This window comes from Anabrus simplex, chromosome 1, assembly GCF_040414725.1.
Source record: "Anabrus simplex isolate iqAnaSimp1 chromosome 1, ASM4041472v1, whole genome shotgun sequence".
Lineage (NCBI taxonomy): Eukaryota > Metazoa > Arthropoda > Insecta > Orthoptera > Tettigoniidae > Anabrus > Anabrus simplex.
Window position 1 is genome coordinate 610,820,295 of NC_090265.1, and position 19,148 is coordinate 610,839,442.

At 40.9% G+C, this 19,148-nt stretch overlaps 1 protein-coding gene across 1 annotated transcript in view; it reads left to right on the plus strand.

Annotated features, from left to right (window-relative positions):
* The first annotated feature begins 1,064 nt into the window (after positions 1-1,064).
* Positions 1,065-19,148, plus strand: part of LOC136857205 (glucose dehydrogenase [FAD, quinone]) — a 52,403-nt gene continuing 34,319 nt past the window's right edge. Inside the window, exons 1-2 of the mRNA XM_068229107.1 lie at positions 1,065-1,235; positions 3,308-3,739. Of these exons, the coding sequence (XP_068085208.1) occupies positions 1,065-1,235; positions 3,308-3,739 (603 nt within the window). The remainder of the gene's footprint in view (positions 1,236-3,307; positions 3,740-19,148) is intronic.

The window sequence follows — 19,148 nt, forward strand, 5'->3', positions numbered from 1 at the left end:
TTCTGTAAGCCTGGTGCAACAATGCTTTCTGGTCTGGTAGATTGTGTACTGGTCATCGGTTCGTTTACAATTCACGTAATTTCTTACATTGTGGTGGTTTACTGAGAACTAAAGTGTACTCTCCGAGAAGCACACGCTTTATGAGTAAAATGAGTATAGTTTAAAACTCAAGTCTAGCGTTAAACCACAAGCAAAAAAGAAGTCTAGAGAATTAATTTATATGCCAATAGTGTCCAAAATCGGAGGCAATAATAAAAGACATCTTCTTATGTGTCTTTGTTCAATCAGCTTTCTTGGGCGGAATAAAGGACAGACTGCAAGTGTTAACAATAAAACCATTATAAGATACACGGACACATTTGCTTAAAATAGTAAAGCATGACGTTAGGATAGTTTATGCGGGCGATAGGCTCGTTCAGCAGCTTTCACGTCCTTAGAGCTACACTGGGCTACTGGTAGCGAAACACAACGTTCACCTTGCACTGCGCACATGCGGCAGTGAACAATAATTATGAACCATTATCAGTTGAAAAAATTCTTACATAACATACCTCGTCCACCGCGCGCGAAAATTTATATGCATGCGGATGACACCACCATATCCTCTGTATCTTGGCAATCACCCAGAGTCCAAGAAGCTCTCTCAACTTTCGTACATTGGCTTCGAAAGTGGAGAATCAAAATTAACGTCACCAAGAGCAGTGCTATTCTATTTTCCTAAGGCATCAGAGTCGACCCCGAACCACTGGTCAAAGTGATCCGGTGGTCATCTGGATGTAACCTTGGACAGAGGATTGACATTCAAAGATCATGCCATTAGAATTTCGGCTCAGATCATTAAGCACCTCTCAGGAATCATTCCATTAATGAAAGCCGACCTAGAAAACATGCTCACTCTGTATAAATCCTCCATACGGCCAGTCTTTGCATACGCCAGTCCCATCTGGGGGATCACAGCTAAACTTCATCTTGATAGAATCTAATGCGTCCAGAACAGAGCCATACGCATGATTTCTGGCGTGCATTGGTTTGAACGGAATCGAGAAGTACATAACGACTTACAAATGGAAGAAATTTACACCAGAATTCAGAAGACAAGCCGGAAATTCTATTCTGGTGTAAATTCCAACTCCAATGAGCTTATTTCCTCCTTGGGCAACTACGATGCCGATGGTCTCAAGGACTCAAGCACAGAATGGCCAGATCCCTACTCATCTAAACATCCATACTCCAGGGTGCAGGCCACATTCTGACCAACTCGATTCCCTACCAAAAGTTACACCACTTCCATATCCATATACAGTGGCTCAAAAAAGTATTGGTCTGTCGAGAAATGCTACATGTGAGGAGGAGGAATCGAAGGGAATGATGACAAAAATTGACATATACTAGAATCCTTGATTATTTATCATCTTGTGTAACATGTACGTTGTAAAGAGAACATAATTCTTCTACGTCCATATAGGCCCTAACTATAAAACATAACTTAAAACAATCATTTTCACTTGTCACCAAAAAAATATTGGTCTGAATTAACACAATGCAGTTTCTTGATTCTTCGTGAACGTTTCAGTACTTGGTAGGCCCTCCTCTTCTCTTTATAATCTCATCTAATCTATTTTGCATCGGTCGTACCAAGGTTTCCGTAGTTTCCTTTGGTATGTTATTCCATTCGGTGAGTAGGCTTCTTTCAGGTCAGCTTTGTTTGATATTGCAAGTTTTCTCACGTTTTTCTCCAAATAGTGCTACAAAATCTCGATGGGGTTGATGTCGGGAGATTTTTGTGGATTTTCCATCCAACGCGGTGTATTATACAACAGCCATAACTTCATGTTCATGGCTGTGTGTTTGGGGTCGTTACCTTGCGTAAACGTATACTTTGCTGAGAGTGTGTCTTGAGGATGTTAATGTATGCTTTGTGATCCATAGTCACGTCAATAAAGGCTAATTCACCTACACTTTCACACTCATGCAACCACAGACAATCAGAGAACCGCCTTCATGTTTCACAGTAGCTGCAGGTTCTTCTCTTCAAGTTCAGAATTCGTCTTTCTCCACACAGCCACTCGTCTGTCTGACCTGAAGAGGGCAAATTTACTCTCATCGATAAAAACTCTCCTCCCATCCTCATAGTTGTCATTTCTGGGCTCTTTAGCGTACACAACTCTCTTCTTCCTGATAGCCTTTCTGATGTACGGCTTTCTATGGCCTGTTCTTCCCGCATACCCGCTTTAGCGTAGCCCATTTCGGATGATTTCAGATGACATTTGCACTCCTACATCTTGTTGTAACGCAGCTGCTATCTTCGGCGCACTTAGCTGAAGATTTTGGGCTACTTTACGCACAATCTGCCGTTTGTCTTGTACTGATAACTTTGAGGGGCAGCCACTTCTTGGTCTATTTTCTATTATCTTTGTTCTTTTGTACCAGTACACAATATTTTTAACAGTGGTAACAGCTCTTCCAATAATTTCACTTATGTCCTTGTAAGTTTACCACTTTGAAATAGTCGCACTGCAATCCTTCTTTCTTCCACGATTGTTTCTTTCATTTTCCTTCCGATTGCTAGCTGAGCACGGAAACAGTGTTGAATATTACCTTCCAAGGTGTCAGCACAGGCACAATGAGCCTGAGTTGTGGCAGACAGCACAAAGTCACGATGATATTTTTTACTAAACCAATACTTGTTTGGCGTGTAATGACGCACGCCGTTGTATTACTGGTCCGTTTACAAACAACATGAATCCCCTTGGCTCCATATTCAATCTGCCTATGTACTTGACTGTCCTGCATTTCTAAATGCGTGTAATTCCATTATATGCACCATTATTTGTACTATACTGTTCCATTCATACCACGGCTATGGGAAGACCAATAATTTTTTGAGCCACTGTATGCAGCGTTAGTTAGAAATTGTTACGAAATTGCACTGAAGGCCCTATGGGCCGAAAGGCTATAATCGAGACGTGTGATCTGTCTACTAACATCCCATTATTCTGTTGAATTGTACAATGCGGAGTAGGCTTTCGTTTATACTGTACCACTGCAAATGTTTCCACACTAATTCGTTTCACTGCCATTCGTCAATAATATAAGACTGCCATACAAATACTTGTCAAATGCATTTTCAATGTATTCATCCTCTAACATTGTCTAGGCATAATCGTAATCAGTACATCTGAGAAATATTACAAGATCACTTTTGACCATTCTAAAAAAAAACCGACATCTATAACACAATCATTTTGTGGTATTCTGTTCCTATAAAAATAGGTGTAACTGTGTCATACTTTTGGTACTGTTTCAGTTCAGCACCTGCCCTCGGGAAGTGGTCTGCGATTGCCCCGCTTCCTATATAGGACCGTCCTTGGCCAACACCTGTGGGGGAGGAGCCTTCGTACTCTTCATGAGTATCTTGGACATCTTCATCCGCTCACAATGTGATCTGAACGATCCTTGTGGTCGAATTTCCCCTCGTCAGGAACCTGATGATACGTACGACTTCGTGGTGATAGGCGGCGGCTCAGCTGGATCTGTGGTGGCTAGTCGTCTGTCAGAGGTTTCGGAGTGGAAAGTGCTGCTGGTGGAGGCTGGTGGAGATGAACCGCCAGGAGCTGACGTCCCTTCGCTAACACTCAACTACTTTGGAACAGAGATAGACTGGCACTTCAAGACAGAACCAGAGAAGTACGTTTGTCAGAACGATCCCGAAAAGCGCTGTACTTGGGTTCGCGGCAAGGTATGGTATTTACGATGGCATTGTCTATTGTTTCTACACTTAAGAAAATGGAAATTGCAAAACCATGAAGGCATTGGTCGTTTGTGTTGATTTTCAAGATATTAGAACTATGCCATGTAGGTATGTAAGCGATCAAAATTTTAGACCCATTGGATTGTTGCTACAGGTCTCGCCACGCGATTGGTCGCGGAGGAATCAACTCCAGTATACGGACTCTGGTGTAGCGTAGTCTGTGCAGTGAAGTGTTCCCCGTCAAACATGCCTCGGCGACAGAAAAGAGCACGCTATAAACAACTGTTGCCGTTTGAGAGACCGTTCGTTGTCTGGCTTTGCTTATTTTTTTGAAGGCAGGAAAAGAGACAAGGACTAGCGACAATGACACAAAATATAAAACAACAGGTTCTTGATATTTATTCCAAACTAGCACACTCAACATTAACAAAATTAAATTAACAAATCTTGATAAGTAAATTATATTATCTTCTCTGCCAGTTTTTGAACATGGTGATTAACTTCTCCAATATACTGGACGGCATTATCTCTGTAAATATACAGACTAGCATTAGCCTTACTCCTGGCTTAACGAAACAACAACAAAAATAAAAATGATATTTTACATGGGAGGACCTCCTTCCAATAATATCATACTATTTACAAGTTGTAAGAAAGTGAAACTATTTGATTTAAATTTATCCTGGACGTCAAATTAACAGACTTATCTATCTTAGCATTTGCAATCTCAAATAAATTTTCCTTCCTTAATACAATGAATTAGACGTTATCTCAATTAATTAGAAAAAATAGTGAAACCAAATTTTTATCGAAATATCGCTCAAAAATGTCTCCATTGGACTTGATATTACACAATCGTGTTTATACAATAATTGTAACTCCAAAACTTTCACTAATATTTTATCAGACAAACGTAATGTCAATCTTTAGAATCTGACAAATGTAAGGACATTTTTAACGTCGTAGACTTTACAAAAATAAATGGTGAAGCTTGTCCACTGAAATAATTCCTTCTTATTCATTATTATAGGGTATTCTGAACCTTTCTTTAGTTAAATTCAAAATAAAATTCACTAAAGGTTTAAATCTTCAAAAATTATAACGACACAAACAACGGTGCTGATAACCAGGACTCACGTAACGAACACGTGGCCAGGTCAAAACCATAGTCAAAGAAATATCACAATTCACTGAAACAATTATCAATCACACACACAGCATTCACACTAAGGCACACGAGAATTATTTACAATATTTACAACGAATTCCAGCCTTTGAATATTACATTTTATTTTTAATCCCAAATATTGGAAATTTCTCGATGACGGTATCGGGCAAAGAAAAGTCATTTACGTCCCTCAAATGCGTGATTGAGTCTGGATAATCACTTAGTTAAAAAAGATGAAATTTACAACGTTGATCAAGATAACATCGGTAGCAGATATCTGAAGAAATTGTCATCAACAAAAACGCACATAGAGGGGTGTGTCACCATAATTGTTCGTAATTGGCCGACGTCTAGCGTTTCATTTCTCGAAAGTACTTCCGTCTGAACTTGCCATGCGCCAACCTGGCGAAGCGGCCTTGGCCTTCTCCTCTGTAGATCACGTGAGGACAGCTGACAGCTCACTAGAAAAATTCAACACATAGCTCCCCCTCGCCAACGTGACCGATTCTGGACAGGTGATACTGTCTCTGTAACACAGGACTGGAGAATATCGCCCGTGCTAATGAAATAAAAGTCTTACACAGTCAGAAACAATAAATGCTTATTATAGGCCAAATTTGAAGGGGACAGTATTTCAGTTCGTGGTGAGTACATCCTGTATTGATTGTTGTCCAAACTTGCGCTCAGAGGGACGTGAAAGTGTAATAATCGAATCACAACCGAACACTCGAACTGCATGTGCAATTGGAGCAATGTAGTACCACTCCTTCTTCAGTGTATATCACAATTCGAAGGTTAGAGCCAGTTTCTTTCACCAGTCTTAAATAATTGACGGACAGTGTGGAATGAGAGGAGGATACATACTCCGGTGCTCACGCGAATGTCTCCTGTCATCCAGGGGTACAATTTTCTTGGTACTGTATACAGTTTTAAAAATGTCATTCCAGTATTTTACATAATCCTATAAAACAACTATTAAAGGTATCTATGGAGTTTAGGATTAATTTCTCGAGACATTTCATTATTGTGACACCTCAAAAGCAAGCACATGACAATAGTCCTCCAAGCGAGCATTGGCGGGAGATAAAATTTGTTGTATAACATACTTGTAACATTATCATCTTCACGAAGTTTTCAGAGTGATTATAGAATGCCGTAACATGGGACATTATCTACACAGTGGGAGTTAAGCATTCGATCCGTCTTTTCTTGAAACATGCGCTTTCCGCCCAACTGCGCCAACAAAGAGGTTACGAGATGCATACAATAGGTAAGAACGGAACGCAGCATATAAACTTGCACCGATCAGAGACATATTTGTGAAGAACTGCCTAAAATCGTTGAAGCCCGGAGAGTTCTTGTGCACTGATGAGCAACTAACTGATTGCATTTCGTGGAAAGTGCACTTACAGGCTGTTTATACATGGTAAATCTACCAAGCATGGGCTGAAAATCTTTTGCCTAGTTAATACACAACATATTTATACAATATGGAAATATATGTCGGCAAACAACCAGATAGTCCTTTTTAACTCAGCAGCTCACAACATGATGTCGTAATGCGACTAGTCCCAAAGAGGATGTAGTGTATGTATGTATGTATGTATGTATGTATGTATGTATGTATGTATGTATGTATGTATGTATGTATGTATGTATGTATGTATGTAAAGTGCACTTACAGGCTGTTTATACATGGTAAATCTACCAAGCATGGGCTGAAAATCTTTTGCCTAGTTAATACACAACATATGTATACAATATGGAAATATATGTTGGCAAACAACCAGATGGTCCTTTTTAACTCAGCAGCTCACAACATGATGTAATGCGACTAGTCCCAAAGAGGATGTACTGTATGTATGTATGTATGTATGTATGTATGTATGTATGTATGTATGTATGTATGTATGTATGTATGTATGTATGTATGTATGTATGTATGTATGTATGTATGTATGTATGTATGTATGTATGTATGTATGTATGTATGTATGTATGTATGTATGTATGTATGTATGTATGTATGTATGTATGTATGTATGTATGTATGTATGTATGTATGTACGTATGTATGTATGTATGTATGTATGTATGTATGTATGTATGTATGTATGTATGTATGTATGTATGTTCTCCAGTTGTGAAGTATTACTTCGGGGTTTAATTCTCATAATGCCTCCACATGTGTACACGGTAGAGGAAAGGGTATTTATGTACAATAATTATGTGAAAACAGAGTCTTGCAGGGAAGTTGTTAGGCGATTTGTAACAGTTTCCATGTGTAATTTTAATTATTATCTCATGTCATGCATGGATGAAGTGAGCGAAGTGATGACCTTGTTGCTATTCCAGTTCTAATTGTAGTACATTTTCTGGAGAACAAAACTACATATGTTGGCATCGTGAAAAGGAATAAAAGAGATATGTATGTATGTATGTATGTATGTATGTATGTATGTATGTATGTATGTATGTATGTATGTATGTATGTACGTAAGTATGTATGTATGTACAGTGAGTTTCTCTCATCGGTTGGCCGGCAGGCGCGCCCAGCTTACCTACCTCCCGTTGAATCATCACTTCCCGTTACACAGTGCAGTGACAGCTCGGGAATGCCCGCACTTGGCAGTTCAGGTCTGTGCGTAGAACGTGTACTAAGTGTTGATCTGTCGCTCCAAATGTTCTCCAGTTGTGAAGTATTACTTCGGGGTATAATTCTCATAATGCCTCCACATGTGTACACGGTAGAGGAAAGGGTATTTATGTACAATAATTATGTGAAAACAGAGTCTTGCAGGGAAGTTGTTAGGTGATTTGTAACAGTTTCCATGTGTACTCCCTCCACATAGAGAGACCGTGCGGAAAATCGTAAACAAATTGAGAGGAACTGGTTCCTTACTCGATAAGAAGCGAAGTGTTAAAAAGGTGTGCCTAACGAGGAAAAAGTAAATGAAATCGCAGAAAGATTAGAACACACGCCTACAAAATTCCTAGGACGACTTGGACAAGAAGCCAGGCTTTCAAAGAGCTGAACATGGCGGGCTATGAAAATGTTAAAATTTGGAGTAATGCAGGAGAAGAACATTTCCAACATCTCCTGTCATAAGGTACGAGCTTATTTTCTTAATTCTTAATTACTAATTTTTTAAATTCTTATTTTCTTAATTTTAATTATTATCTCATGTCATGCACGGATGAAGTGAGCGAAGTGATGACCTTGTTGCTATTCCAGTTCTAATTGTAGTACATTTTCTGGAGAACAAAACTACATATGTTGGCATCGTGAAAAGGAATAAAAGAGATATCCCTGAAGAACTGGAAGTTTCCAAGAATAAAAATACATACACAGTTCTGAGTTTGCATTCCCAATGCACGCTTGTGTAGTATCATACGTACCGAATAAAGGAAAAGGTGTTCTAGTGCTGTCCACGTTACGTGAAAAAAGGGACATCAACGAAGACATAGGTGGAAAAAAGAAACCAGCACTTTTGATATCCCTCAACAAAACAAAATTTTCACTGGATATCCTGGACAAAATGTGTGAGAATATATTTCTAGAAACTGTCGGCTGTGGTCATTGGAAGTATTTTGATCTGAAAAACATAGGTGGAATCGTTTTGTAAGAAGAACCATGGTTTTCCAAATATTTTGAGAAGAAAGGTCCCATACGATATCTGGATATCATCAAACCCTGTGTCATGAGAAAAATTCAGCAAGAAATGACCCAAGGAGGTGAAGAGGAGGTGCAAGTTATTCTTGGAAATCGAAAATGATGAGAGACCTGCTAATCATCCACAAGTCGGAGTGCGAGGACGCTACTACATGTGCGGAAGAAGTCGCAACAAGGCTAGTCGGATATCCTGCAGTACGCGTTTCAAATGGATTTGTCTTGATCACACAGATGCAGTCTGCCTCAGTTATTCTTGTTAAACAAGAGAGGAGGTAAGAGACAATGAAAGTGGTTGAGGACAGATATATGTAAACAGTTGGAAGTTCTGCCATATTCTTTAACAGATTATTTGTAGCACGTGATACGAAGTTTCAAAAATAAAACATACACATTTCTGAATAAATAATGCCGTTATTTAATAGGTAAAATGACATGTAAAATACATATATTAATACTTAAGATAGAACAGAATTGGGTTTGTGTTTTGTTACGCTGGTTTTCTGCGTAGTTTTTCACACAGCTGGATGACAGGGCGCGTGGCCACACTTGCGTGTTTGCACGACGTGATTTTATCAGTGTCGTGTATGTTGCAAAGCAAAGCATCTCCATTGTTCTACATATCAAAGGAATTTCATTACATAAAAACTCAGTTGTTGCGTTATGTTCTGTGGTGGTTGTTCGTCGAAGTCATCAAAGAAAATATTGGATCCATCCTATAATAGTGACAAGTCAGCAAGTAGACAATTTGTGCTCCTACAAAATAAACTAAAAGAAAATAAAGATATTTTGGAGTATACTATCACCGTATCGGTCATACAGATAATTAACTGAAAATTGGTTTAGGCAGTGGAAACTTTTGTCAAACTCCTTTGTCCATGTCGAAGTCAAGTTGCATCAGGTTGCACAACACCTCCGACTTGGTGGTGCAAACACAAGTCCGTCATGGCTGGAGAGATCCCCAGAAAGAGAGCGAGCTATGAAAATTACACGGAAGAAAAATACATAGTGATAACTCCGCCCAATAAAAATGGCCGAAACACGGTAATGCCAACGTGCAAGCTTGATTTGTGCTGTAAGATTTCGAGATAAGAGAATTAATTAGTAAGGGATATGTTTTTATAGTAGACCACTGCTAAAATTATAATTGTTTGTAAAATTTCAACGAGTTGAAAATTACGCCACCAGAAGATTATATAAGCACCAGTAGCGTACCCACGCTAGCTGATAACGCAGACTCCAGACGGGGGATCTCCGGAAAGGTAAATATCTGATAAACCGCAGATCGATTTGTTTCCCGCACTCAACCAAATTACTTGGAATTCTGAGCTACACGTTTAACCCCATCGCCAGTGTTACAGAACTCGTAGAGCGGCTGATGTGCAAAATGTGGTGGGAGCCGTTCCACCGTCTGTTGTTCGTGTAGGGGTAAAATTATTAAAGAACCCGCGGTGATGCGCAAGGGGTGACTTGACGTGAAGTATTGGAGGCAGACACGCGGTCCGCTGGTGTCCTGGCCTTACCTTTGTTCGGGAGTGCTACTGTACATTTTATCGATACGCTGTATGAAATAATATGTTCAAGTTACAGATAAAGTTAAATTACTGAAAGTATGTGAAAATTTGACTAACAGGACGATTGTGTCGCTGTAAAAAAGACCGCGGGAACTGTATTAGAGTTTCATAAACTGTGTTGGTGAAGGACGTAATTTAATTGAACGTCATTAACATTAGACTTGTTCCAGTGAAGAAGACCCCAGGGTTATGAAGGTGCTCAAGAGGACCAGAAGAGGATTTGAACAAGTGATCCACGCCAGCGCCATGAGGGGTTAAACGACTCCAAGGGCCTTCCCAAGGCCCGAGCTATGGTTTTATCGGCATGACGATGAGTACTTTAAATTTGAAATACCTAACTTTGTAAGTGCGGGGTTATTTTATGTAATTATGTTAAATCACGTAAGATAGGTTGGTAAATGTACAATGCGTGTATTGTTGAATTAGGGAGAGACTTGTAAATGGACTTCATACGGTATAAAATAATGTTTATGTAAATGAATGGGAACGGAAATTCTGGAATATGGGGTAAATTTTCGAGCCTGGATTTATAGACGAAATAACTGAAAAGTTGGGAGGCTTTAGACTGCGAGGGTAAAATATAGATTTGTTTTATTGAAGATTTCAAACAGTAAAATTAATACCTTTCTTTATATAAATACTCAATCTATGTTGGTAATGCATGACGGTAGTGTCTTCAAAATGCCAGTATTGATATGATAATCGTGAGAGTAGCAATACACTCTGATTTTAAAGTAAATTTGCATGAGTAGAATATAGAGATGGCTGTATCAGTTTGTGTAATATGTGACAAGCCTGGACTCAAACGGACGTCCTCCCATTTTTAGATAGATAGAGGTTTCCTTCTATGTCAAGAAGTATATAATTTTCTTTAAAATTTTAATAAAGTTATGGATACGTTCAGATCCACTTGAGATTTTTTGCGTTCAAATTTGTTGGAAAACCATAGGCTGATTTATTTGTGCGACCTACTAGTTGTGAACCCACGTATTACCTGTGTATGGATGTGACACTGAAATGATGAATAGTGGCTTGATGTGAGTTAAAGAGTTGTAAATGGGCAGTGAATGAATAAGCGAACGAAGCTTTTGAATATGATAAGAGGATATTGGTCAAAATGATATATATTTACCACGATGTTTTCTCTGGGAGACTGGTTGTCTCGTTTTAAGAAGGTTTAAAATGAAGGGTCACCGACGTTATGATTTATGATATGTGAGAAGGGGAACCTGGCCGCTCCCGTAAGAAATAATACTGCCAAGAGTATTGTTCAAGCCTGTGCACCAATACGGGTTCATGATTATCTCTGTAAAAAAATTGAGTAACTGGGACGCCAGAATAGTATTTGTTTCTTGATCTTTAGAATAATTTAGGTAAAGATTTTCAGAGACCCATTTGTCGGTGGCATCCTGGAGACCACCGGTTCGAAGTCCAAGGCAAACCCTGGATTTTCCGTCACACATAAGTTTATTATCTTTTAGTTCCATGAAATACAGCCAGTCGTATGTGTTTATTGTCTACACTTCTGTTTGTATTGTGTGTACATAATTTTTGAATGTGTTCTTTGAGATTTATTTCAGGTTTGATGTCTGAATTCGATAGCGGGTTCTGCCTCGTAATTTTGTCATCGTGTTCATTGCGATGTGGGTTCGATTCCGGACCCGACATCTGTTTAATTTTATTGTTGGTTGTGATATTGTCTACTAGCGTTGTATGTATGTATGTTGGGTATTCAGCCCGAAGGCTGGTTGGATCCTCAACAGGTCCACCATTAGCTGTCATAGATTGCCTAGGTGTCACTCAAGAGGCGTACTAGGGAAATGAGGAGTGAGGTAGGTTCCCGTTGCTTTCCTCACTGGGCCAGAAGTTGCTATTGCATAGCAGTCTGCCAAGCCCACTGAAATGCGTGCACCAACCGACTCTATGAGCGACTTTTTCACACCATTCATAGCAGGGACTGGCTGCATAAGGAATGGCATTACTAACATCACTCATACCGCAGCCACTTTCATATTGTCAAAGCCAAGGGTAAGACTGAGACAGGTTAGCGTTAGCTTATTACTTTTAATAATAAGAATTTATTGCAGCCAGATGGCCATATAATGGGTTACAACAATAGGTTTCAAGGTTACAAAGTAAGCATGAAATTGTCACAATACATACTGCGATTCACAGATGCTCGAGACGGTTTAGTCTTCGCTATAGTCAACTATGCTCTTTTCCCTTTTACTACACAGTGTTATGTGGTGTTTGTCGCATGGATTCTCACACAGAGAACATATACATTCTTTGTTCGGTTCATGATATTTTATGTTTTTGCAAATTTTGTGATGGAAGCCGTGTACGGCGAGTCTAGTGATTACGTTTCTTAGTTCCTGATTTTTCTGTGTCCATCGTCTATCGGTCATTGCTTCCGTTGCGTAAAAATCCAGTGGTATGTCCTGTTGTTTCAGATGCCTCTGCTCAAGTACCTTCTCCATTTGCAGGGTAGATGGCAGGTGTAGTTTGAATCGGAGGTCTTCTATATAGAAAGGTTCCCTTGCTAATTCATAGATTAGTCTGGAAGGTGACGATCCTGCCACGCCCAGTGCTCTCTTAAGGAATCGTGCTTTCACTTTTTCTATCGTGGTGAGGTCTGTTGTTGTTAGCCTTTCCCATATTATCTCTAGGCCGTATGAGATAGTGGGAGTTATTTTGGCGTGGAAGAGTGTCATTGCTGTTCGTAGTGAGAGTTTGGTTATGTTCTTTAATCGTATATTCCTCTGATGGCAGCTGTTGCTCGTTCCTTTATGTGGTGTCTGAAAGAGTGGCACGTTGTTTGCAGGGTGACGCCGAGGTATTTGTAGGTATTTACCGACGTAAGTTCTTCTTCGCCGAGAGTCATTTTGTTTTCCGCTGCTAGTTTTCCCCCTTTTCGGAAAGCCATGTAGGCTACACTGTCTTTCTCTAGTTTATGTTGAGATCATTATCAACTGCCCAATTGTGAAGGTTATTTAGGACTTTCTGTAGCTCTTGCCGGTTTGGGGAACCCAGGACCATGTCGTCTGCGTAAACATAGAGAGAAACTGAAGTTGTTTCCTCTAGAATCATTGTGATGTCTGCTGTCGTGGCGTTAAACAGGATGGGACTCAGTGGGTCCCCTTGCAGAACTCCATTTGTCTGGATTATTTCTTTTGAGGTCGATATTCCGTCATATACTTCCACTTTATTGTAGGCCAAAATGTTCCTTATTACCCGTGTGAATCCGTGGTCCTCCGTTAGCATATGTTCTAGTTTCTGAACAAGCTCTGATCTGGAAAATAAGTCGAAAGCTTTTGTGAAGTCTACGAATACTATGTGAAATATTCCTTTGGGATGTCTAAGAGCTTCCTCTAGGTCGTTTAACAAATTCCTTACGGCATGCAAGGTGGACCTTCCTTTCCTGAACCCGAATTGTGTAGTTAATTAGTTAGGCGACCACTCAAAGTTGTCTCCGAGTTTGCGTAGATAGCGTTTTCCTTCTGATAGTGAAGAAAGTCTTTGATGAGAACCGTCGCGTTTACAAGGATATTTCTATACTTAAGAATATTTCAAATTAATGCGTGTTTAATGATCTAGGTGTAGCCTATACGTCGTCATGACGTAAACGAAAAGAACGTTCAAGTTGATAAATTTTTAAATGAACGGAGTCATATCTCCGAGCATATGTATTCAGTCCATCAGACACTGTACTTTTTTATTGTAGTGCTATTCAGGGTTACATTGAATTTATTTTTGTGTTTTATCAAGCTATATTAAAATAGAGTTTTAAAGTTTGTCTGCTTATCATTTGCCGAAGTTGAATGCATCTTAGTTTTCCTCCGTTCACTTATATCTTTAAGTTAGTTTTAGTGTTATAGTTTGATATTATGCCGCGAATGCACCGTGGCCCTGGGAGGTCGGAGGTTGTATTCTATGGAACGGAGGAAGTGCAGTTGATCCTTGCACGGTCGGAAGACCTTTTGTTCACCCATCAATTTGGAGTTTACTTTTCTTCGCTTTATAGATGAGGTGGCATTTGACTCTAGACTGAAAAGGTCCTATACCATCGAACGCCTTGGCTTACGGTCCCGTATGGCGATCGCCCAATTTGGGGGTAATTCTGCCGTTGTATGGTTGTATGGGGGCAATGGCGTGGGTGGTATGGTTGCAATACATAACGTCCGTGACTTCATTTGAAATGTTTTCCTGCTTTTTGAAAAATGCTATCAGTAAAAGGAAAACAATGTCTCCCCCCCCCCCCCTATACTTCATCCTCTTCTTTCTGTTTTCCCTTTATGCCCTCGCAGGCGTCGGGTCTCCCCCAGCACAACACTCGTTAGTGATAACCACGCATTTCTCTTCATGCCTCTGTTTTTGAACTCTTGGTCCTTTGAGTCGTAAAGTCACGGGTACTTCTGAACATCCAAAATTATTAATTCACTAATTCCATTCTGAAAAGTGAAAGTACCAAAACGAACGCAAATGGACCACGCTCAGTATTTAAACAACGGTACAATACCGCAACGTCTTCTTCTGGCAAGTGTGGCCAGGTAGTGAACGGGAGGACCTCGGCCCATTCTGGAGCGGGGGACCTTGAAGACGCGCCTTGTCCCTTGTCCCACGGTGTGTATGGCCGGTCCCATCCAAGTTAGCGCTGTGCGTTTTGGACGAGAGATTTCACGCAGTAATGCAGCATGGGATCACGGAAGTATGGCAGTAGCCTTAGAATACATAGCGCGAGCAGCAGATGAAGCTCGTGGTGGTAGTGATTATTGGTATTTTTTGCTATTTGTTTTACGTCGCACCAACACAGATAGGTCTTATGGCGACGAGATTATTGTTTTAAGGAAAAGTACAAACATATAATCATTCCCTCTCAGTCATAATCACAAGAGAAAAAGGAAGAGGTCTGATCAATCGAAGAATGAAGGTATCAGTAAAATACAGAGCCACGAAGGAGATGCAAATTAAAGACTCCCTAAGCCTCACCAACTTAAAATCTCGGGTCAGAAGAGAACAAAATTTGACCAAAGCCTTTAGATAGGAAAGATGTAAGTGAGAAGCCTGGCGTAAGAAATGCCGCGTGCACACCGAGCGCGCTTCGCGTAGTGTTTCGCGTGTTGCTCAACGCTAAGCATAACCAGTGCTTTCTTCCTAAGCCAGGTGTTCACACCATCCGCGCTCTGCTACGCAATACGCCTACCTTAAAGCTAAGCGAAGCGCCAGATAACGAACAGTGTTGGTTAATTGCTTAGCGTCACCTAGCTGTTTCAAGCTATGGAAGAAGAATAATTATTCATGCAGTGTTTCAAAGACAAGAAATTTGGAATCCAAGTCCCAAAAAACGATAAAAATGTAATTGTTTTGCAAAAATAAGTGGACTGAAGTATCTATAACAATTTTATCACATTCCTACAGTAAACATTAGTTCTATTGTCACATTTTACTAGGCTTAACATTGTGACAGGATGAAACTGCGTCTGGCTTTTAGTGTCGGGAATGTCCGAGTAGAAGTTCGACTTGCCAGGTGCAGGTCTTTTGAATTGACTCCCGTAGGTGACCTGCGTCGCGATGAGGATGAAATAATTATGAAGACGACACATACATCCAGCCCCTGTGCCGGCGGAATTTACTAATTACGGTTAAAATTACCGACTCTGCCGAGGATCGAATCCGGAACTCCTGTGACCAAAGGCCAGTACGCCAACCATTTAGCCATGGAGCCGGACACTTTGTGAAAAAGTGCATAGAATATCCCAGACTCTGTCATATCGGTTTATAATTTTTCCAATGGAGTGTGGTAACATGAAGAATAAAATCATTCTGCAGGCTAGTAGTGGAATTGGAAGTAAATATTTATATTTATGAATTATTATATTTGTCACATATTTACTCCACGTTTGTTATGGTGATACATTGTACATGCTAAGTGTATTTATTCTGCAAACTACAGATTCAGCGCCATTTCAGGAATCACAGATGACAAAAGTAGTGGAGCAACAGGGATTCAGAAACAATGGGAGCTGAATCAGCACTTTCCCTGGCAAGGTCATTAACACCATTACGTCAAGGCCACGTGCTATGAGTTCACGGCCACGTGCTATAGTTTACAAAAAAGACCACGTACACTTGTTTTGACAGGTGTGAGCCGCGGAATTTGAAAAAGAGAACGAGCCCAACCGCACAGCTGTCATCTTGAAGGGTTCTAACCTACACCACGTGATTTTTTGTTTTGACAGGTGTGAGGCACGGAATTTGAAGAAGTGGGCAAGGCTAACCTTACAAACGTCATAATGAACGGACTTAACCTCACACCTCGTGCTTTTTGGTTGACTACGTGCTCTTGCTTGACAGCTGTCAACACAACCACGCGCTGAGGCGCGCAAGAGTTCAAGGCTAACCTCACAGACGCTATCTTGGAGGAACCTAACTACACAGGACCTAGGTTTACGACCAGATTCCCTTACCGACGCCATCTTGGAGGGGTCTAACGTTACATTTACAGACAGATGCCCTTCCTGACGTCATCTTGCTCGATGCCCTTCCCGACACTATCTTGGAGGGCCTAACCCCACTTTAATGGCCAGATACCCTTCCCGACGCCAATGCCGTAGTTTTATAGCCTGATGCCCTTCTTGACGCCATCTTGCCAGATCCCCTATCCGTCGCCATCTTGGAGGGGCCTAAACTTACAGAATTAGTTTAACGGCTAGGTGCCCTTCCCGACACCATCGTGTAGGGGTCTAACCTCACAGGGCCCTAGTATTAAGATTCGATGCCCTTCCCGATGACATTTGCCAGATTCTCCACCGACGCCATCTTGGAGGGGCCTAACCTTACTTTAACGGCCAGATGCCCTTCCCGACGTCATACTGCTAATTTCTCTTCCCGACACCATCTTGGAGGGGCTACTTTTATGGCTAGATGCCCTTAACGACGCCATCTTGCTACATGCCCTTCCCGAAACAATTTTGAAGGGGCTAACCTTGCAGCGAATTGTTTTATAGGGAGATGCCCTTCCCGACGCCATATTGCGAGATGCCCTTTCCTAAAGTCACCTTATTTAACTGATGTGAAAATGGGAAACCATGGAACGCTCTATATCCGACAGTTTGCCGTTGAGTTTCAGAGTTCGAATCCATGCGTTTAATAGGAGATTTTATGTTATATAATGTTATACAGAATGTTAGGGCTATGCGTGCAGATATTTTGATAGTCGGTAAAAAAATGCATCTCAGAACATAGGCTATGTTCTTTTTACCTTGTCCTATTAGTTTCCCCAAGAATGAACCAAATATTTCAGGACCTAACGTGTTTTGAACGGTCGCAGGTGGGAACGCCATTTACGTCACACTACCCTCGTGTGGTAGAGTATAGAAGTTGTTGAACCTGTTTCTTATCGCAGACCAACACATGTTGTGCACTTCCCCTAAAGGCTTGGCAAGTAGGGGAGGTTGACTCATGTGCCAGGCCACTTGCTGTACTCGAAAACCGGTCTAGGGTACTCTGTGTGAAAAGTACATAGAATCCTTACAGTGTCGTCGAAGATCCGTACCAGCACATACATCCGAATCACGTGTTGTATAGTTGTGTGTGATTTATAAGACGTCAATGGCATTACTCAGTGATTAACTTTTATATTCATAATAGTTAGTAATAATAATAATAATAATATTTACTTCCCAATGGGACGCGCGGTGTCGGAATTTTGCCCACAGGTATGATTTTACGTGCATGTAAATCTACCGATCAGAAGCGGACGTATTGAGCACCTAAAAATAGCACCGGACTGACCCAGGATCGAGCCTGCTAAGATCATGAAACCGGTGCTTGAACCGTCTGAGCCACTCAGCCTGGCAACGTTTATTTTGATACGTTTCATAGGCATTGAAAAAGCAGCAGTATGCTAGAATGCTTTAATTTACCATTAAACATGTTATTTTCGTTTGGAAGCACGAAAGGAAGTTACGTTTAATGTATTTACTCTTATAACATACCCCTTATTGGTATGAAGCAAAACGTTCGATGTCCTTTGACAATTCAGTTTCGATACCACTCATTTGGACATCATATCCCATGCATTCTTTCGTTGACGTAAGAAACTTTATTTACGTACACGTCAAGACTCTTTTGCCTAGCATACTAACCGGACATCCTATAGGTTTTGTGTATGAACTATGTTGTGCATTATAACAAAATGAAGAAATGAAGTCCAGGGGTGTTACTGCATACGGTGAGCTGGTCTCCCAAAAAGCCATGATAATGAAATCACACCGTGGGAGAATATTTAACGTGAGCAGTTCGACAAAAGCACTAGACGTGTTACGTGCCGGTTCGGTTGTCTGCTGTTCCTAGCAACGGGGATGTGGTTAGACGGGTTCCCGCCCCCTACATGAAATCGGACTAGAGTTATGAGCTGCCTGCCTGACCTTCACCTGAATAACAGCTGTCAAAGAGGCGAATTATCGTACGTACTAGTACGCGAGTTACTTCGTAGTAGTAGTAGCAGTAGTAGCAGTAGTAGTAGTATTTGAATAATGCCAGTGTATGAAAACCACGAATACCATGATATGCTGCTGGTATATCGTGCGGCAGAACAGAATACGGGTTGCGCTCCATGAATCTATCGGGAAATGCTTCGCAACAGACGGGTGCCGAATCCAGCAACGATACTTGCTGTATTGCAGCGCGTTCGCGGTTTAGGCTGTGTTACATCATGCTATGAAAAGCGAGGGCCTGAATGGCCACGTGTAATCCTAGACGCGGAAGAAGAAATCCTGACAATGGTAAACAATGAACCCGGGCGCCGTACGTGTAGTATAACACGTGCCGTTGGTATATCAACTTGGCCCGTACGTAGGACACTGCATGAAGAGCGAATAAAACCTGACCACATTCAACGGGTGCAGTGTCCTTCACCAGCTGTTTACCAATATTTGTTTACAAGTTGATGTACGTCGCCACGACACAGATAGGTCTTACGGC